The sequence below is a fragment of the Helianthus annuus genome, chromosome 2, assembly GCF_002127325.2.
Source record: "Helianthus annuus cultivar XRQ/B chromosome 2, HanXRQr2.0-SUNRISE, whole genome shotgun sequence".
Lineage (NCBI taxonomy): Eukaryota > Viridiplantae > Streptophyta > Magnoliopsida > Asterales > Asteraceae > Helianthus > Helianthus annuus.
In genome coordinates this window covers 171,829,956-171,852,046 of record NC_035434.2, presented here as the reverse complement: position 1 = coordinate 171,852,046, position 22,091 = coordinate 171,829,956, and the positions used below count along the sequence as shown (strand labels likewise).

General features: G+C 38.8%; 2 protein-coding genes across 2 annotated transcripts; one reads left to right on the top strand and one right to left on the bottom strand.

The window, feature by feature from the left end:
* Nucleotides 1-30: 30 nt before the first annotated feature.
* Nucleotides 31-2,565, bottom strand: LOC110900722 (receptor-like protein EIX1). Its single transcript, XM_035983029.1, has 3 exons — nt 2,463-2,565; nt 843-2,050; nt 31-741 (listed from the first exon to the last, which is right to left on the bottom strand). The coding sequence occupies exons 1-3, from the start codon at nt 2,563-2,565 to the stop codon at nt 31-33; spliced, it is 2,022 nt and encodes a 673-aa protein (XP_035838922.1).
* A 3,394-nt stretch (nt 2,566-5,959) lies between these two features.
* Nucleotides 5,960-6,541, top strand: LOC110900730 (uncharacterized mitochondrial protein AtMg00810-like). Its single transcript, XM_022147601.2, has one exon. It carries the CDS (start codon nt 5,960-5,962, stop codon nt 6,539-6,541), a length of 582 nt encoding a protein of 193 aa, XP_022003293.2.
* Nucleotides 6,542-22,091: the final 15,550 nt, after the last annotated feature.

Genomic DNA, 22,091 nt, shown 5'->3' with positions numbered 1-22,091 from the left:
AAAATAATGCACATTTTGATGAGGTGAGAATCAATTTTGAACCATGGAAGTGAGATTATCGAGACACGATGGGATGCTTCCATATAAGTTGTTTAGTGACATGTCTAGAATTTGTAGATTTGCTAAACGACATAATTGTGAAGGGATGATTCCAAAGAAGTTATTTGATGTTGGGCTAAGAGCATACAACCTTGATAACTTTTCCCCTATCCAAAGAGGCACATAACCAACAAAATTGTTGGCTCCCAATTCCAAAAAGGTTAACTTTGTGCAACTCTTTAGTGATAAGGGGAATTCTCCGTATAAGCTATTTTTGTATAAACTCAAGACCTCGAGATCGATCAAATACTTGAAAGAAGCAGGTAGCCTTCCAGACAGATTGTTATATCCTAGACTAAGAAGTTTTAGTTTTTTAAAATGCCACAAACAATCTGGAATCTGTCCTGTGAATGAGTTGTGTGAGAGATCAAGAAAGAAGAGAGACCCATCAACAATTTGGCATAAAAAACTGATGTCTCCATTAAATTTGTTTCTGGAAAGGTCTAACTTTTGTAAAGCGGATGAAACATTTTTTATAGGACCATAAAAGTTGTTCGAACTCAAATCTAATGTTGACGATTCAGAGTCAAAGTTTGATAACGAATCTGTAAATTCCCCTGTGATGTTGTTGGAAGAGAGATTGATATATGTCAATCTAGAAGGCCACATGTTCCAAAACTCCTTCGGAACTGTGTCTGAATTCTAGTATTGGCAATATTAATGCTCGAAAGCTTTTTCAGTGTTTGTATCCATTTGGGGAAACGAGGCCCTAGCTTGCAAGAGCTCAACTCGATTTCTTCTACATTGGAAAGGTTTGACATGTAGGCTTTAGAACGAATCCCTTCAAGTGGATTGTTTGAAAGATCTATAGCCAAAATCTTCGAATTTCCAATGTATTCAGAGATGGCACCTTTAAGATAATTGGACGACACGTCTAACCTTTGAAGCGCGGGTAGTTGCCATACTTTCTCACTTATAGATCCATTTAATTGATTATCAGAAAAGGATAAATACGCTAGGGATGAAAACTTTTGGATATCATTTGACAATGACCCTGTGAATTGGCTGCTTGAAGCATACAACACTTGTAGTGTAAATGATGTGCATCCTGACAAGCTCTTTAGGAAATCAGGAAGTTTGATAGGCATTAAGTTAAAATAAAAATATAAAGATGTAAGACTACATAGGTTTCCAAAATATTTGGGAATCCCATCTAACTTGTTGCCAGAAAGATCAAGAACTACAAGTTTGTTGCTAGTTAATGGGTACAACCAATGATACATGGATGAGTTGAGACTGTTGTTTCCAAGATATAGGCGGACAATAGACGAAGGAGAACTAACAGATGGATAAGAATACGGATGTATGACATGTGAGAGGCGACATCCGTTTAAACTTAAGGTTGATAGTTTTTTAAGACTTAGAATGACATTTACCCAGTTATCTACTTTGCCCAAAGAGATACTTGACATATCAAGGTCCTCCAACTGAGACAAATGAAATAACCAATCCAGGTTTTCAATCGTACATTCTCGAAGATCTTTAAGTGAAAGCACTTGCAAGTGTGTGAGGTTTCCAAGTTCACGAGGAATGGTTCCGGTAAAAGCATTCCAACCAAGGTCAAGATACCTTAGTTGAGTCATGGAACCAATGAACATGGGAATGGTATCGCTAAAATAATTTCCACGAAGGTCAAGATAATTCAAGTAGCTTAAGTTAAGCAACGAAGGGCTAATCTTACCTTCAAGATATCCATCGGCCAAGTCAAGAGCTGTGACATGACCCGTTTCATTGTTGCACGTAACTCCATACCATTCACAACAATTGCCAGTTGCTTCTTCTTCTTCACGTGTCCATGTGGAAAGAAATTCTTCAGGGTCATAAGGGTCATAATGAATGTATGATTTGAAATGAAGAAGAGCATGTCTCTCTTTATCGATGCACTTATAATTACTAGCTTGGTGACTAAGTGAAGTAGCGGTTGTAGTCTTAAACCATACAAACACAAGTACTAGAGAAACAACGAAGAAAACACGAGGAATGAAAGGTTTATGGAAAATATTATCTCCCATAATGCGGTATAAAATCGTGTTGATCTTTTGTAATGGATATATCAACATATATGCCTAACTTTATATACACTTTAAGTTTATAGTAGAAGTGGATGAACGTTCACAGTTAACCCAATGTGTGTATGTTTTGATACTTTCAAATAAGTTGACTTTCTTTTGATTTTCATGTCCACTTGTGTTGACAATTTGTGTGTAATAGTATCTTGTATGTTAAGTAAATTATATTGGTCATTGATTGATAGATATCTCCACCAATGTAGGAGATTTAGTTGTATTTGTTTGTACTATATATATGGCCTTTGGATTAATGAGAATTATCAAGTTGAATCAATATCTTTCATGGTATCATACTTATTGATCCTCCCTCCTCTAAAACCCTAATCGCCGACCGGCTGCCTCCCTTCTCCGGCCTTCGGCCTTTCTCCGATATCACTTTCTTCTCTTCTTTTCCCATGGAGTCCAAACTTCACCCTCCCCTTACTGTGTCTAACATCAAAACACATGTCCCCATTATTCTTAAAAAAGATTCAACCCACTATACCACTTGGAAAACCTTCTTCAAGGTGCACTGTCAAATCTATGAAGTGCTTGATCACCTATCACCCAAACCAGCCGCTACCAAGTTAGCCGCGGAACCATCTGATTCGACGGCTGCTGCCAAAGCCGAGGCTGATGCCCGGGCAGCCGAAACCCCGTGGAAACAACTGGATGCTGTTGTACTCCAGTGGATTTATGCCACCATCTCCGCGCCTCTTCTACACATCATTCTGCAACCAGGTCAGACTGCTCATGACGCCTGGCTTGCTGTCGAGAGTGAGTTCAACGACAACAAAAACACTCGAGCAATATGACAACATATCCACCGTTCAACAAAATCGTGATCCTCGACCGGATTTCAACAAGGTTCGGTCCCGTCTTAACATGGAAGAACAAAAGAAGAAGAGACAGGTCACCCGGGGTTCACAAGCCGCAGCCACTGCCCTCGCCACCACCACTACTTCCTCGTCACCGAACAACTCTCAACAGACCATGTCGCAGACCCCCTTTTTCGGTACCCGGCGGCAATCGATACTCCAACCAAACCCATAACCCGCCCCACCCCTACATAGTGTTCCCGAGCAACTGGACTGCTTCACAGTGGGCCAGTTTTCTCAACACCAACACCTCGGCCCAACCCCCTGTCCATACCCGTCACGACCCAACACTCAAATTCTCAAGGCATCTTGGGCCCACGACCTGATCAGGCACATCACACAAGCTACTCACCTACCGACATCGAGCAGGCTCTTTATTCTTTGGCACTCAATCAGCCGGACCATGGTTTGATGGACACAGGAGCCACTTCTCACTCTGCCAATGAGCAAGGTATATACTCCCCGTCTACTTTTAATAAGTGCACTAATAAAAACATTGTCGTTGGTAATGGCATGACTATCCCTGTTTTGACACAAGGCAACCAAACCCTACCTCCTCCCTACCCGCCTCTTAAATTAACAATGTATTGTTTGCCCCAAACATAATCAAAAACCTTATTTCTATTCGATGCCTTACCACCGATAACTTAGTTTCTATTGAATTTGACCCGTTTAGTTTTCTTGTGAAGGATCTCAAAACTCGGGCTCCTATCCTACGATGCAATAGCACAGGCGATCTTTACCCTTTGACAGTACCTCTTCCTCTCCAATCTTCTCCACCATCTGCCTTTGCTGCTATGTCTCAAGATCGTTGGCATGAACGTTTGGGCCATCCTGGCAACAATTTATTACAGTCTTTGAAACTATCGTCTTTTGTTGATTTTGGAAAATTTAATAAAACACTTTGTCAATCTTGCATTTTTGGTAAAAGTGTAAAATTGCCTTTCTACGATTCTATTAATTATACCCATTCAGCTTTTGATATTGTTCACAGTGACTATGGACATCACCCGTACTTCGTACGGGTGGTCATAAATATTACATCCTCTTTTTGGATGATATTACCAATTTTTTGTGGACTTTCCCCATTGCCACTCACACATTTACCACACTTCACAATTTAATTCATACCCAATTTGACCGTAAAATCAAACAATTTCAATGTGACAATGGTAAAGAATACGCAAACCAAAACTTCTACAAATTTTGCAAACATAATGGCATGCAATTCCGCTTCTCTTGTCCTTACACCTCTTCTCAAAAAGGTAAAGCGGAACGCAAAATCCCACCATCAACAACATGGTTCGCACCCTTCTCGCCCAAGCCTCCCTCCCTCTATTATGTGGCATCATGCCCTTGAAACCGCCACCTCTCTTCTAAACATTTTACCAAGCAATCACCATTTTAAATCTCCAACCGCCCTTCTTTATAACTGTACTCCTGAATACGAACATCTTAGTGTTTTTGGATGTCTCTGTTACCCTCTCACCCCTTCCACAAACACAAGCTCGACTTCCGGTCACATCCTTGCGTCTTTCTCGGGTAACCCTCGAACCATCGAGGCTACAAGTGTCTTGATCTCACTCCTCATCAACTAATTATTTCAAGACACGTTCACTTTGAGGAACCAATCTTTCCCTACACCATACAATCACCAACAAAACCACCCTCCTATGATTTCTTAAACCCGACCATAAACCCATTAGTGTGGGATTACCTACACAACTCCCACAAATCCAAACCCAAATCCACTAATCCACCCCCTACCGCACCTACTGCTGACCCGCCTAACACACCACCCGGCCCTATACACCCAGCCCAAACTCCCACTCACTCTACTGCCTCCACCTCCCTTGGCCCACAACCTCATCCCCAATCTCCCCAAGCCCATCACCCAATATCGCCCACGGCCCAACCGTCACCCCCTCCCCGCCCACGACCCAAGCTTCACCTCACTCCTTGGCCCAATCCATACCCATCGCTTCACCCCTAAACTCCTCGGCCCACTCCTTCGCCGATCCTAACCCAGCTGATCCCATGCACAATCAGCCTACCTCACCCCCTCCTCCCATCACTCGAACCATCCACACTCGCTCTATGAGCGGTATTGTCAAACCAAAGCAAATTTTTAACCTTCATGCTTCCCATATCGTTCCCATTCCCAAGAATCCACAGGTTGCCTTGTCCTCTCCAAAGTGGTATAATTCCATGTCCAATGAATTTAGTGCACTTATTAAAAACAAGACATGGGAGCTTGTACCTCAGACACCTGACATGAACCTTATACGTAGCTTATGGTTATTTAAACATAAATTCAGGTCTGACGGAAGCTTGGAACGTTACAAAGCTCGTTTGGTTTGTGATGGTCGTAAGCAGCAGACGGGCATTGATTGTGGCGAAACTTTTAGCCCCGTTGTTAAATCGTCTACTATACGTTTGGTTCTTTCACTTGGCTTGTCCAAGTCTTGGCAGATTCATTAGTTGGACATTACTAACGCTTTCTTGCATGGCAATTTAGAAGAAACGGTTTACATGCATCAACCCATGGGATTTTGTCACATAGACTTTCCTGATCATGTTTGTCTGCTCAGGAAGTCCTTATATGGTCTGAAACAAGATCCCCGGGCCTTGTACCAGCGATTCACCGACTTTGTTACTCTACAGGGGTTTCGTCAAAGCAAGTCTGACAACTCTCTATTTATTTACCATCATGGTTCAGACGTTGCTTATCTTATCATCTATGTGGACGGCATCATTCTTACCACGTCCACCGAAGCTCTTCGTAAACGGTTGCTACATGTTCTCTCCGGTGAATTTGCTATGAAAGATTTGGGGCCTCTTTCTTATTTCTTGGGTATATAGGTGACCAGGGAAGGTGATACTATGTTTTTATCCCAACATGCGTATGTGCAGGACATTCTTCATCGGGCAGCTATGGACTCATGCAAACCGGTTGCTACACCGGTTGATACTCAGTCTAAATTATCTGCTGACTCCGGACCGCTTCATGATGATCCGTCTACCTATCAAAGCCTTGCCGGAGCTTTGCGATATCTCACTTTTACTCGACCCGGCATCTCCTATGCTGTTCAGCAGATATGCATGCACATGCACGCTCCACGTCTCGATCATTGGAATGCCTTGAAACGCATCTTGCGCTATCTTCAAGGTACTACAGAGTTTGGTCTTCATCTGGGTTCGGTTCCACACTTACGTCTAGTTGCCTATACTAATGCAGACTGGGCAGGATGCCCTGACACTCGTCGATATACGTCAGGCTACTGTGTTTACTTGGGTGATAATCTGATTTCTTGGTCTTCCAAACGACAGTCCACTATTTCTCGCTCCAGAGCTGAAGCCGAATACAGAGGTGTCGCGAATGTGGTTGCGGATATTTGTTGGTTACGTAATATTCTTCTCGAGCTTCATCATCCTCTCCCTCGTGCTACCTTGGTCTACTGCGATCGTCAGTGCTGTCTATCTATCCAGAAACCCTGTGCAACATTAGCGCACTAAACATATTGAGCTCGACATTCACTTTGTCCGTGAACAGGTTCAACGCGGCCACATTCGGGTATTACATGTTCCATCTCGTCTTCAGATTGCTGATATCTTCACAAAGGGCCTCCCGCGTGTGCTATTTGATGATTTTCGTACCAGTCAACATCGGTCCTCCCAATGTTTCAGTGTGGAGTGTGGACTAAATTATATGTACCATATCGGACGACTACTTGAGTCTTGGCAATTTTTACATATTAGATATTTTCTCCAAACTGAATTGCGTGAATATATATTATGTGAAGCAAAAAATATATAGGGGAATGTTCAAATGAAAACCACTAGTTATCGCGAAAACTCGAAAACTAACTAAAAAAGCCTAAAAACATACCAATTTTTTTTTGCATACCAATTTTCGCTATTTAAATTATATAAAAAAACTTTTTTTCAAAAAAAAAAAAATTGTAGTGCACATGTGTAATATTACACAATGTGTATGTGTACTACACATGTGAATTATGTGCACTGCAATTTTTTTTTTTTGAAAAAAAGTTTTTTTTATATAAAAAAACTTGCGATTTTTAATAAAAAAATTGTGTGTTTTTTAGGTTTTTTTGTTAGTTTTCGAGTTTTCGGCATAAAAGTGGTTTTCATTTGAATCATCCCCAAAATATATATCTAATAATGATAATAAAAAAAACTTAAAGGGATAAAAGTTGGTGAAGTCAAAGACTCGTAAATCATAAGTCTTCACAATTTTTTTTTTTACTAAACTACGATGGTTTACCAAAATTTTGAATTTATTCTGTTTGAAGGGGTATGGTCCCAAATCGACCATCACCCGTATCAAACAAACTCCCGCCAGTAAATGAACCGCACCCATGCGGTCACATCCTTCGAATCCAATCGGTCTGAGGATGAGAAGCCTTACCTTAAGCATGAAAGAAGATGAACATAACGGTGCGGCTGGCACCGCACCATATGGGCATTTTGGTCACGACAAGGGATGCAGGCAAATAGTCTCCGCGGACGACGATGCGGCCAACACCGCATCTCGCGTATTTCTTGATCACAAGCAGGAGACGCGGTAACATCAGATGTTACCGCATCCAGCGATGCGGCTGGCACCGCATCCTATGCACTCAACAAGTGGGACTGACACCACAGTGCAAGTGGCACCAATGGCAGTAACCTGTCAGAGCTACGTAAGCAATGGACTGACGTGGCGTAACCTCCACAACCGACAAGCCTGACACACCTGCAAGGGTGCAGCACGTCGTCAGTCCATCCATCAATCTCCTCCTTCACTCCTCGGCTATAAATACCAACCCCAAACCAGGTTTGAGGTATCTCTTCACAACTCTCTCACTACTACTACTATCTTACTTTGCTTCCCAAGCAAACTACTGATTCTCACGCCGGAGAGTGGTAACAAGGAGCACCCCCCCACCCCATCCTCCTTGTTACGAGTCACGGCTTGTTTCCTTGTGCAGGGGTTCGACCTCCGGTGACCCAGCCAGCGATCCTCGAGGGGAAGAGATTAACCCTTCTTGACGAGACCAGTGTGTTAACCCTGCCGGGTTAACCATTTTTCATCACTGTTGTTTTCTAAAAGTACACAGATGGTCCCTATGGTTTACAATTTGTAACACATTTAATCCTTAGTTTTTTTTCCAAAAATACATGGATAGTTCTTATGGTTTGCACTTTTTAACACATTTTGTCCCTAATTTAAACCTACTAAAACCTTTAAATTTGTTGGTTGGAGACTAAATGTGTTACAAAGTGCAAATCACATGTATTTGTATCAAAATAAAGACTAAAATAGGAGTTTATCTTTAACTTTATCTATAGAACTGTGTTACAATTTCTAGAGTATTTGTCTACAAAAATGAGCTTAACTGTGAGAAAACCACCAAACTAGGGAGTGTTTAATTTTAAAATATGGGAATTCGGAATTAATGAGCTCAGTGCACTTGTAACTTTTAGTGTGGTGGCCTAAGGTCATGGGTATGGGGCTTGGGTTGGGGCATGGCCCTTGGGGTTTGGTTTTTAAGCCGGGTATGGGGCAGTATGGCCATGCTAGCTGGCTGCCTCACATTCCCTCACCCGCCACGTCATAGTTGGGTTTCAAATTTTGAATTTAAAATTCAAACGGTTGGGGGAAAAGCAAACCGCCACCCGGTCACCCAACAACCCCTATATATTGTAACCCCCAACCCACTGGTCCCACCATCCCACGAACCCAACCCCACCGGCTACCCACCACTGGTCCCCCCATCCCACGAACCCAACCCCGCCGGCTAACCTGCTATGGCATCCTGGACCCATGAATAAGAAATGGCTCTCGTGACAAGCGTTGTTGACGCTATGAAGGGACGGCCATCGGGCCAAACAAAATATTGGGTGGAAGCATTCGCAGCCTACCGACATAACGTCGGTAACAACCGCCACAACCTCAACGCGTGCCAACATAAATGGCGCGAGCTACGGCCCAAGCTCGAGCGTTTCAAGGCTCACTACGAAGCCATTCCGAGCGGCGAGTTGAGCCACGAGGACCGGGTGGCAGTGGCGAACATAGAGTTTCGAGGCAAGGAACGAAAGACGTTCGACAAGATCGACCTTTTTGAAATTTATTTGACGCTCTAGGTTTGTTATTTTGTAATTTTTAGAAATTACGTAATTTTTAGGATTATGTAATTTTAAATTTTAATGAAGTTGTAGGTTTTTTTATAAATGTTGTGTGATTTTTTATAAATTTTTTGTATTTTTTTTTATTATTCTGCAACCGGTGCACCCAACCCAAGCCCCGCCATACCCCGCGGACACGTAACCAGGCGGTGGGGGGCTCCCATTCCACGTATCAACAAATGCCTCAACCCAAACCCCACCATACCCCATGGTCTAATGAAGTGGCTCTTGTTGTCTTAAACCATGCCAAGACAATCACCAAAGAAACAAAGAGGAATACATGATATACTAAACTAGTTTTTGCCCCGTCCGCGTTGCGTGACACTAAACCGAATATTCTCTCTTATAATATGGACGTCTATGTTTCGTTTACTTGTACATCCTACTCATAAACGATCTTAAAATTTTTTTACATCGAGTCAACAAATTAAAAAAACACTACAGTACTTTTGCTAAAAAAACTAAAACGATGGAACTAGTATAATTTTAAAGTGTGAGTAAAATTGTAATTTTTCGAGAAAAATGAGCGTGTGCCAGACAGACAGCCGCCTGACACAAATAAAAATTACACCTAGTCAAACAAAACACTATTATAGTTTTGTCATAAAAAAAATACGATGGCATGACCACAATTTTATATTTGTGGCAAAATCGTAGTTTGGTTAGGAGAAAAAAAAACCAATGGTAAAACTATAAATTTAAATGTGGCAAAATCCTAATTTGACTGGACCAATGGGGAAGTGTTAGGCAGCTGCCTGACACTATTCCCCTGCATGTAGTTTAAGCACGCATATAAAAAAAGTTAAGCAACAAAAATATTTTTTTTTTCAAAAAACACAGGGGCTAAACACCTATATAAGCAAAGTTGAAGGTTTATAAGAAGACTACAAAAAGTGACGATCAACTACTAAAAATTATAAAAGTAGAGGGAGTAAATATATACACTACTAAAGTTAAAGTAGAGGGAATAAACATGCATACAAACAAAGCTAATCAATAAAAGAAACTTTTTTTTAAAATCAAAGGAGCTAAACACGTATATTACCGAAGCTAAAGGTTAAAAAATTAAATAGAAAAGTAACAACCAATGAGGGGGTGCCACTATTCCCCTCATTGTGTTTTGTAGTTGTCGGTAAGGTTTATAAGAAGACTACAAAAAGTGACGATCAACTACTAAAAATTATAAAAGTAGAGGGAGTAAACATATACACTACTAAAGTTAAAGTAGAGGGAATAATCATGCATACAAACAAACCTAATCTCGGTAAGGTTTATAAGAAGACTACAAAAAGTGACGATCAACTACTAAAAATTATAAAAATAGAGGGAGTAAACATATACACTACTAAAGTTAAAGCAGAGGGAATAAACATGCATACAAGCAAAGCTAATCAATAAAAGAAACTTTTTTAAAATCAAAGAAGCGAAACACGTATATTACCGAAAGTAAAGGTTAGAAAATTAAATAGAAAAGTAACAACCAATGAGGGGTGTCAGGCGGCTGCCTGGCACTATTCCCCTCATTGTGTTTTGTAGTTGTAAGTAATGTTTATGGAAAGTATTCTCTTATTGTGTGGTGTAAATTTGTGTTAATATTTTCTTTAATCTTTGATGCATCAACATATATGCAAAACTTTATATAAATACAAAGAAGTAGACTACCCCAAATTGGATGTATATAGTCAAAGCTAATACAAGTTGATTTTTCACACAAGTTATTTTTTTTTTCAACTTTCATGTCCATATATTGGTTAAAAATTGTGTGGGGTGTGGAATAAGTTAACTATTTTGTCACAAGTTACAAACTAGACCTCCAAAGACTTCTAAGTCTAGGTAATTTGTATTTATTGTATTTTTTCCAAACCAGTTGATATGTTTCAAACCTCCAAAGACTTTCTAAGTCGAGGTAATTTGTATTTATTAATTTTTTTTTTCCAAACCAATTGATATGTTTCAAACCTCCAAAGACTTCTAAGTCGAGGTAATTTGTATTTATTAGATTTTTTTTCCAAACCAGTTGATATGTTTCAAACAATTTCATTCAACTTTCATGTGCTACACGTCCCTGATTTCCAACATGCCGCACGAAGAGGGAAGGGTTTGCGGCGGTGTCGCCGCGCAGTGAAGGGGCACACCGCACCCTTCCCCGCACCCACCCAGTTCACCCTAAAGGCACAGTGCTTAAAGAAATTGGCAGTAAAAGGCCAGAAAAAAAGGAGGGACATATATGAAAAATGCACCGACCTTTAATTTTAAGGTTATATCTATAGTCTATAGTATATAATAAAAGAAACCTGATTTTGGACACATGTCATTTAATGAGGGCATTAATAATTTATAGATAAATTTTAAATTTCAAATTAAAAAAAAAAATATTATACTAGAATTGTATTTTTGATTGTAAATCTAAAGTCTAAAATGTGTTTTAAATCTAATCTATAATTTAAGGATTTAATTTTGATTTGAAATTATTAAAATAAAAACCCATAAAAATAGATGTATTAAATATTTTGGTAAGTTATTATTTCAAGCTTATTAAGCTTTCATGGATGAACGAAATTAAAAAGTAAATAGAAACCAAATATAAATATATAAGTATTATTTTTGAATTTATATAATCTTCTATATCTATCTATACTATATAGTAAAAGAAACCTGATTTTGGACACATGTCATTCAATGAGGGCATTAATAATTTATAGATAAATTTTAAATTTCAAATTAAAAAAAAATTAAATATTATATTAGAATTTTATTTTGATTGTAAATCTAAAGTCTAAAATGTGTTTTAAATCTAATCTATAATTTAAGGATTTAATTTTGATTTGAAATTATTAAAATAAAAACCCATAAAATTAGTAACCATTTAATTAATTAAATGTTTTTTTTTTAGAAAAAAACCCTTATTTTAATGTTAATATAAATTTCGTAAGTTTTACTTTCCCTTCTGGAATCAAATTAGATTGTCGTATAGTGTCTCATGTCTTTATTTTTTCACTTATATATATGTTTCATTAGTTCAATTGTACATGTAAAGTATTACACTATACACAGTATTTTCTCAACTATAGTTAATTGGTTTTATTGATTCAATTTTCGACTATTCATTTACATTACTTTTATCTGTCTAGAAGTCTTTTTTCAGACCTTTCAAATGGTATGAGACATATTACATTATCAATAGTTTTTATTGGTTTCCTTACTAATTGTGATAAAAGTAATTATTTCGTACAATCATATTGGTTTATAGCCTTGAAATACGAGCATATCTTATATTGATGTTGGTGATAGCGAAAGTGAGGAAACTATATTTAGATGGTAGACAATATAATATTATGCCAACATTAATCCTTCTAAATAATCTATTATCAGATAATATCAGACACGTTACCTTTGAACAAGAAAATGTCACAACAAATATTAGTAGTGATACAAAATTTTAAGTTCCTATGACAAATCTTAAGACAAATAACATATCATATTATTATGAATGGCTATACAAACTCCAATATTTATTTCGTATTTGGTCTGCATATTACTCTATATTATATATACTTAGATCATATTATGAACATATTTTTTTAATTTAATATTATAATTATGATTCACCCCGTGTAACACACAGGGTTATAACCTAGTAAATGTATATATAAAATTTTAAGTGAAGCACACATAACATAAAAAACTAATTAACGAAAAGGAAAGGAAAGGAAAGGAAAGGAAAGTTTAAATTAAACGTCATAGACTCGTAAGTCGTCACATATTCAATATGGTGAATTAAATGAATGATCTTATATAGGGATGTAAACGAGACGAGAGCTTCGCTTGGTTTGAGCTTTGTTTCTAAGTCTCGAGTTCGGCTTGTTAATTATTTTATATTATTTATATTTATATAAGTTTATACATAATATAATACATAGGGTTAGGTTCATTAGTGAACAATCACTTTGATAGTGAACAATAGTGAAGTAATCCTAGCTCTTGATTATCATTACACAAGTGTAAATCAAGGGCCAAGATTTGATAATGAAAATATACCAATGTATTTTACGATTTGATGATTTAAATCAATTACAAGGATTTGTTCATTCAGTTCACAAATACAATAGTGTTCACTCTAGAACCTCACCCATAATACATATATATAGGGTTAGGTTAATTTGTGAAAAACCCATTTGATTATGAGCACTAGTGAACTAATCCTAGCCCTTGATTATCAATACACAAGTGATACACAAGTGTAAATCAATGGTCAATATTTGATGATGAAAATACACTAGTGTATTTTACGATTGGATGATGTAAATCAATGGTCAGGATTGGCTCACTCAGTTCACAAATGCACTAGTGTTCACTTTAGAACCTCACCCTATATATATATATATATATATATATATATATATATATATATATATATATATATATATATATATAGTTATTTTTTATAATTTTTAATAATTATTATTATTTGAATATATATATGTATATATAATATATTAATTAAAAATTATATAAATGATGAGCTTGTTTAGGCTCGCGAGCCGGCTCGAACTCAATAAGGATATGCTTGTTTAAGATTGGCCGGTTTAGAGTTTTTTTTTCAGCCAATCTCAAGTAGTGTACCCTTCAATTATACATATAATATGATGCTTTAACGAGCGATTTAAACAAAAAAATTTACGTTTGCGATAGTATTAAAAACATCAACTATAGAGATGAAAAGACAACAATGCCCTCATGTGCAAGGCACATGACTAGATTTAACCATAAAATCTAATTGGGTTTGGCCTATAGAAACATAACGTGCAAGATTTTGGAACATTAAGTACAAAACTTGTTAGCTTTTGTGCTAAAGGACAGCGCCTGTAACTTGGTGTAAACATAAAGGACAAAACCTGTAATTTACTCTTATTATTATTATTATTGATTTTTTTATTTGGCGTGTTACAAGTAGCTCGGCTCATTTACGCCCCTAGTCTTAGATCATATTGCGATGCCTTTTCGCAAATTACATAAGTCCCATTGTTGGTCATTACACGCTGAAAATTATCAAGTGACAAAAAGGTATTGAATATATAGAAATTAAGAAAAGGAAAATTGGTTTTTAATAAATCAACATTTGCCCTATTGGTAAATAATAATCCTACCTACGTAATTGGTATACAATAATCCTACCTATCAACATGTTGGTACTCAATAAACTTTCGTTAATTTTTTTTAACTGAAGTTAGTTTTTAAGTTTTATTTACTACACAAACAGTCCCTGTATTTGTAAAATATATAACTTTGAAGTTCATAAATAAATTTAATTAGAGCATTCTCATCCAATTCATCAAATTATACATACATTCCACTAAAAAACAACTCTTATATCAATATATTTCCACTAAAAACAAATACTTTTTTCTCTTCTTTTCAATTAAATAATATTATCATCACATTTTTCTCTTTCATTCACTCACAACCACTTTCAATATATATTAAAAAAATTATACTGGGTGAACAGTGTCCCCCCAAATATACAGATGAATAGTAACATTTTCTCTCTCCTCCACTCACAACCACTTTTTATACCCTTTACAATATAAAAACTCACCCTCACAAGTTTGATGGATTGGATAAGAATGCTCTTACACCCCCTCTTGATAACAGATCGGCAGCCGCATGGGAGCCGGCACCGATTAACAGGCCGGCGGCGGTTGTCTAGCCGACGACACCCCCTTCTCTCCATCTCGGTTCTCGGTAACCCACACTCCGGTGCCGTCTATCTCCGGTAACCACAACATCCACAGCCAAACACCCCTTCGACTCCCTCGACTTCCGGCGGCGATATCACAAAAAAGAGAGAGAGAGAGCTGAGAAGATATGGGAGAGAGAGACAAAAGGAGAGAGAGGGAGCGCAGAGATACCGTTTTCTGGCGACAAATCCGCCGTCGGGGACGGTGGTTCTTGCTCCCCGACGACGTATGGCGGCGGAGACGGTGGTTCTTGCCCCCCCCCCCCCCCCCGACGACGTATGGTGGCGGTGGTTCGACCCGACAAGTTTATGGTAAACCCCTCTCGCTGTTCTTTACTTTCAGCTGTTGATGGAGATTGCAGTTGTTGATTATGATGAGGATTTGTCAAGGTTGAAGATGATGAATGATTATGGTGCTGGAGAGTGACGGCAGGAGCGGTGGCCGTCGGAGATGTTGGTCGATGACAGCGACGCAGGACCCGGTTCACGTAAGCGGGTCAGATTTCAGTTTCAGTTTCATATCAGATGCCAGTTCGAGTTCCGGGTCAGATTCAACGGGTATCGGGTCAAGACAAGTCTACTGGTCAGCTTGGTTCGAGTTTTTCAGCGGGTTTTCGAGTTTAGTTCGAGTTTTACAACTACAGGGACTGTTTATGTAATAAATACAACTACAGGGACTGTTTGTGTAATAAATAAAACTTAAAAACTAACTTCAGTTAAAAAAATTAACAAAAGTTCATTGAGTACCAACATGTTGATAGGTAGGATTATTGTATACCAATTACGTATGTAGGATTATTATTTACCAATGGGGCAAAGGTTGGTTTATTAAAAACCAATTTTCCTTAAGAAAATTGATATTGGTTATACAGAAATGCTATACGGAAGTAAAAAAATTCCAAAATTATCCAGAAAAAGAATAGTTTTTATGTCACAATAACGTTAATATATAGGTTATGGCTGCCATTCTATCTGTAGTAGGGGCCGGCAATTTTTGACACGACCCGTTAACCTGACCTGAACCTGACACGAAAAAAAAGGTTTGGGTCGACTAACACGACCCATTTAAAAAAACGGGTCGGGTTCGAGTTAACCCGTATTAAAAACAGGTCAGGTTCGGGTTGACCCGTTAACCCGTTTAACTATTTAGATAAAAAATATTTTATATTTTTATTTTTGTTTTTTCGGTTTCTATTTTAAATGGTTAGTTATAATAATGTTAATTTTGACACATTATATTATTTAATTATTACACCCATACTCATCATTAAACATGTTATTGATAATCCGTTTAAAACCGAACAACTCGTTTATAAATCGTCAACTTATATCACTCATTTAAAAATATCGGTTAAATGGGTCGGGTTTGGGTTGACCCGAATTAATATTGGTCGGGTTAGGGTTGAAATCTTTGAACCAAATAATATGGGTCGGGTTCGGGTTGAACATTTCAACCTGCCAACCCGTAACCCGTCAACCCGCCAATCCATCAACCCGACACGATTGCCACCCCTAAATTCTGTAGCCACCATAAGGTTGCTGGCCATAATTCCACCACCGTATACGTGTCACCATTTATGCCAACACTAATAACGAATATGATTTAAAGTTTTATAGATTTCAAAAACTATCTTTCATGAGGTATTAACCTAAGATATTTTCAATTCGTCATTTGGAGAGGAAAAGTTTCAACAATAAACAAGACTTGATAATTATGTGTTTATGAAGACCTAAATATTCTGTCTTTCTAAGTATTAAAACTATGATATATTTCACTGGCACTAAGTAAATACCATACTAAACTTATACCAATATTTAACAAAAAACATGTCAAGTGTTAAACTAGAGGTTCTTCACACTTACCAGGAGTCCATTTAGGATGCTTCACATCTATGGTTCATTGAAACTTTCTGTTGGTTCTTAAGAATAGTGGTTAAATCTTGCAAAGACTCGTAGTTGGAAGTTGTGTTTATGTACACAACATAGCATAATGTCATGTTTGACACAACAAGGGAACTTGCCACCCATTGTGTTGGTGGCAATTTTATTCATCAAAGAGACTTAAAACTTAGTTGTGAATTACATTTTACAATACTATACTTATATCCCTAAATAAGAACAAGAAGATATAAATGCAACAGACAAAAAAAGAAGAATGAAATCCAACATACAACTAGGGATGTGAAACCCTTCGCAATCTGGAAGTGAACACCATAATATTCACATAGACCCAATTTTCTAAGCTAACCATGAAGTGAAAAAAAGCATGTCTCACACGGCGGTTAACACATAAAGCAATACACACCATCCAAAATCCGGTAGCAAAACCAGTGGCCCCTCCAATATAATACCATCTTTGAAGATCATCTATGCCTTCTCCTTCATCCATATTTTCACGAGTGATGGGTGGGCCTTCTAACATTTTATCTCCTGGACAATATTGGTGGTTTCTTCTTCTTCTTCTCCATGTGTCCATGTAGTGAGAAAGTCAAATCGGTCACGAATGTATGATTTGAAATGAAGAAGAGCATGTCTCTCCTTATCGGTGCACTTACTATTAGTAGTGTGGTTGCCAAGGGAAGTGAGAGGTTGTGTTTCAGACCAAGAAAGGGCAGTTGTAGTGGTAAATGATTTCAACACAAAGACTGAAGCAATAAAGAAGAAAATAGGATGGGTAAAATGTTTATGGTAAATCTTATTTGCCCAATCTTATTTGTCTCTTTCTATGCTTTTGTGGCTTCAAGGGCCCAATCTTGGGTTCTTCAAGACCACATCCTTCGTGAATATGGTGGTGGGTTGTTGGACTCTGATTACAGAGGTGTGTTGGACAACCTACATAGTTCTCTTCCCGATCTTGATCTCGGCGGTTTCTACATTAAAGACACCGCCCCCATTAAAGCCCAGAAAATTCTGGCGAATGCCTTATATGTCAAGACAGTTGAAGAGAAGTTTGCTTTGTCTCCGCGGCAGCGAGCCATGTTTGAGTGTTTGCGAGCCCCCCATGCTCAGGATTTCCTGTCTGTTGTTCCCATCGAAGGTTTAGGGCAATGTATGTCGGCCGTGGAATACCGGGCTATCCTCAAGTACCGGCTGATGGTACAGCTTTTCCCTGTTGATGACCCGTGTCCTGTATCTCGGAAGTCTTGCTTGGATGCTTTTGGGGAGCATGTCATTCATTGCAAAGAATTACCAGGATTTAAATATCGACACGATTTAGTTCGTGATGTGCTTTATGATGTCCTTAACCGGGCATGGATCTCGACAAAAAAGGAAGCTCTGGTGAACTTCTTGACCGATCCATTAGAAGGGAGATCTACCTTAAGGCCCGCTGACATTCTTGTTTTTGGATGGGAAGGAGGAAAACACGCGTGTGTTGATTTGACAGGTGTGTCCCCCCTCGTTGGGCTAAGGGACCACGGGTTTGTGGTGGGCCAAGCAATAACTAAGGAAGAGGCGGCTAAAGTAGCTAAGCATGAAAAAGCTTGCATCGAGAATCAGCACGTGTTCGTCCCGTTCGCTTTCGATACTTTTGGCGCTCTCGCCCCTGACGCGGTGCGGTTCCTCAAGCGGGTTCAGCAGGTGGTAAGCAGTAACACCGCGCATGTTAAGGGGCAGAATTTTGTGTTTAGCAGGGTAGGGTTTGCTATTCAGAAGGGGGTAGCGGAAAAACTTGTCGCTCGTCTACCTGCCATTAGTCTGTAATCGTCTCTGTTTTTATAAAGTTTTCAAACTATTTGCCATTTTTGTTGTATCGAATCTTAAATGTTGTTGATACATGTTTGTGGACACGACTCGACTTGACACATGTCGACTCGAGCAACGACATTCCTCCGTCGTTTTGCTTAAAGATCAAACATGGGCCAAAAGATACAAAAAGGATGTTGCAGCATGGTACTTGGGCTAAACAACCTTAGAGAAACACTTGAGCTGATAACAAGTGCACGTATCAAGACATGGGCTTAAACAGTTGGCGAAACATCATTTGGGCCTAAGCCCATTATTGACGAAACACAAGGGAAGTCGACGAAACAGCCCTGTTTCGTCGACCATGACTCCCTTTCGTCGACCATGTTTATGATTCGCCGAGTTCATTCAGTTTCGTGGTGTCTGTGGGTATATATAGTCTGTGTCTGGATAAGAAACATATAGAGCACACAGAGAGCAAACACACACACACACACGAGAGTTTGAGAGAGTTTGCAAAATACATTTGTAAACATTGCTTTGTAACTGAACCTTTCATACGCATTAATACAGAGGTGTTAATCGGTGAATATTGTGTGTCGTGTATTTGCGTGTTCGATCTCGGTTTTCCTTTCCGGTTGGATTCCGCACAACCGGGTTGGTTTGTATACAAGGATTAGGCGACTAGATCCTCCTAGCCGGACCTACAAGTGGTATCAGAGCCTTGGCTCTTCTCCTTGTTAAAACCGAGGTGTTCTTGGTTGTTTTTCGGGTTTTAGAGTTTATATTTTTCTGAAAAACATTGTTAGTTTGGTTTAAATCTTGTTGTTTTGCTGGAAGTTCTTATAAAAATCACTTTTTCTTTCATATTCACATACTAGAAGTTGATTTTTAGTGAAGTTTCAAGCAAAACCGGGTTTCGGAAGTTTGTGAGTTCACCGGAAAACTCATATTTCTGGGTTGTGTTCTTCATACATTCAAGTTGTTCTTCATAAAAACAACTTTTTGATCCTTTAAAATTATATGTGAAGGTGTTTGTGCATTGGAAACTGATATAGGATTAAAATATTTGCAACCTTACTTGTTTGGTGAAAGCATCATGTCTTAGCCGAAAGTTGTTTGTTGTGTCAGAAGGATAAGGTCAAGTGTGATAGGTCTCCAACCCCTGACATCTTTTTCGACGTAACAGGCAGTTGACGAAACAATTCTGTTTCGCCAAAAAGACAAACGACGAAACTCAAAATTCATTTCATCAAACACAATTGACGAAACACATATTGGGCTTTGAACTTTGTTTCGTCAAATCAAAAGGCCCATATAATAATTCCATTTCGTCAATATTGTTTTGGGCTTTAGTTTCCTCCGATGTTGGTAAGCCCATAAAAACCCATTTGTTTCGTCAATTGCTAATTAAAAAAAAAAAGAAAAACCGTTTCGTCAACCAATCTTGCACGTCAGTTTCGTTGACTCTTTTTGGGCCAGAATATTGAGTTGTTTCGTCGGCCCAAAGTAACAAAAGACCTGTTTCGTTGAACAGAAAGCCAAATACACCCAAATCTGTTTTGCCAATTATTTTTCTAAGTGGGCTTGTGTTTTGGGCCATTAACTTGTTTCGTCAAAGTGACAATTTGGGGCTTTGGAATCTGTTTCGACGAAGAGTGTTAGACGAAACACAATTATCAGTTTCGTCGTTTTCATTGTGAACCATTTTCGTCAAACATTCTTGGGCCTGTTAAAATTTAAAATCTGTTTCGTAAAAAGTAACAAAACAGTTTCAGTTTCGTGGAAACGTGTTTCGTCGAAACACTTGGAATTTTTAAACAGAAGGTTCGCATCTGTGATTTAACAGTTTGATTTGAGTGAGATTTTCAGGTATTCAGTTTTCCATATCAAACATGAATCCAAGTTGGTGGGGTACTCCGGCTCCGGATGGGGGAAAGTATAGATATACAAGTTCATCTCCCACATGGTGGGGTACTACGGCTCCGGATGGGGGAAAGTATAGAAATACAAGTTTATCTCCCTCATGGGCCGAATCTCCCGTATCGACATCTTCACAAGCCAATGCCATATCTACTGGTCAATGGGCATTAGTATCAAATCAAACTCCGAGCATTCAAAGTATCTTATTGAGCGAAAGCACTTAAATGAATATCCAGGATGGGCAGAGAGGTTTAACACATACGTGCTTGGGCAAAATACAGAATTGTGGTTACGTTTCACCACCTATTTCGATCAAGCGATAGAGGTTGCCGCTTCATCTGCTGCTACGTTTGCCGATCTTCCTGAAGATCAAAAGAAGACGTATGATCTGGAAAAGAAGGCTTATGCTATTCTTACTCAGGCATTAAGCAAAGATATCTACCATCAATTTGTCAGTTTCAAGACGACAAAGAAATTGTGGGACGCGTTGAAGACCAGAGGGGTAGGAAATGAAGCAACTCGCCAATTGCGACACGACTTACTCAAGAAAGAATTTGACAGTTTCACATGTATGGAAAAGGAATCTTTGGGAGACATGACAAGTCGGTTTAATCATTTGCTTTCCGAGTTGGGTAATTTTGGGGTAGTAACAACTCCAGCAGAGGTGGTGAAGAAGTTTGCTGATGTGTTGCCTCCCCAATGGAATAGTTTCTTGGAGATTTTGAAGTATAACGGGGTTTTGGCTACTACAAACATCAACGACTTCGTGTAGCTTTTAGAGAACAAGGATCAGGAGGAAACCTTAAAAGCAAAAAGAGTTCCAGTGCCACAAAATCCTGAAATGTATTATGGAACTTCAAGTACTTCTTCTGCAAAATCCATTGTGCCATGCAATCCTGAGATGTATTATGGAACTTCCAGTTCTTCGCCTGCAAGACCCGGTTCACATGCTCCACTTCAAACGACGTTTGTCACAAGCACGGATTTGTATGGCAATCCAATACAAGTTCCTGCTAAGCCAGCTCCCACCACAGACGTGTATGGAAATCCACTTCAACCACCTCCTGTTCAACAACAAGTATGTTATGGAAGTACATCATCTGCTGGTCAGCAATCTAAGCCAAATACAGTACGGCTCGACACTTCAAGCTTTTCAAAGGTCAGTGTGGAAGTAGCAAAGGAACACATGGAGCTGCTTAACACTTTAGTGAGTGCGTATTGTGGGTTAGTGGAAGGTCAGATTGGCAACATTAATCTGACACAAGAAGACTATCAGCAGATTGACAAGGAAGAGATGGATTTGATGGATATCAAATGGGCCTTTGCAAGTGCTGTGAGGAGAGCAAAGGATTTCATGGAAAGAACTGGCAGAACCAGCTTGGAAAGCAAGAAAGACACCAAGTATGGGTTTGATAAGCAGGCAGTGAAGTGCTTCAACTGTGGTGAACAGGGTCACTTCAAAAGGGAATGCACAAAGCCAGCACAGCATGGGAACCAGAATCCTTTCAGAAACCAAGGCAACCAGCAGAATCA

Bases quoted from the DNA above. Each gene is read 5' to 3' on its own strand.
- LOC110900722 (XM_035983029.1), bottom strand. From the start codon at position 2,565: ATGGGAAAAGAAGAGAAGAAAGTGATATCGGAGAAAGGCCGAAGGCCG. The intron at 2,051-2,462 runs GTATGATACCAT...TTGTTTCTCTAG, and splicing joins AGAGGAGGGAGGATCAATAA to TACTTGTGTTTGTATGGTTT. The intron at 742-842 runs GTAGAAGAAATC...TGCCAATACTAG, and splicing joins ACATGTCAAACCTTTCCAAT to AATTCAGACACAGTTCCGAA.
- LOC110900730 (XM_022147601.2), top strand. From the start codon at position 5,960: ATGGACTCATGCAAACCGGTTGCTACACCGGTTGATACTCAGTCTAAA.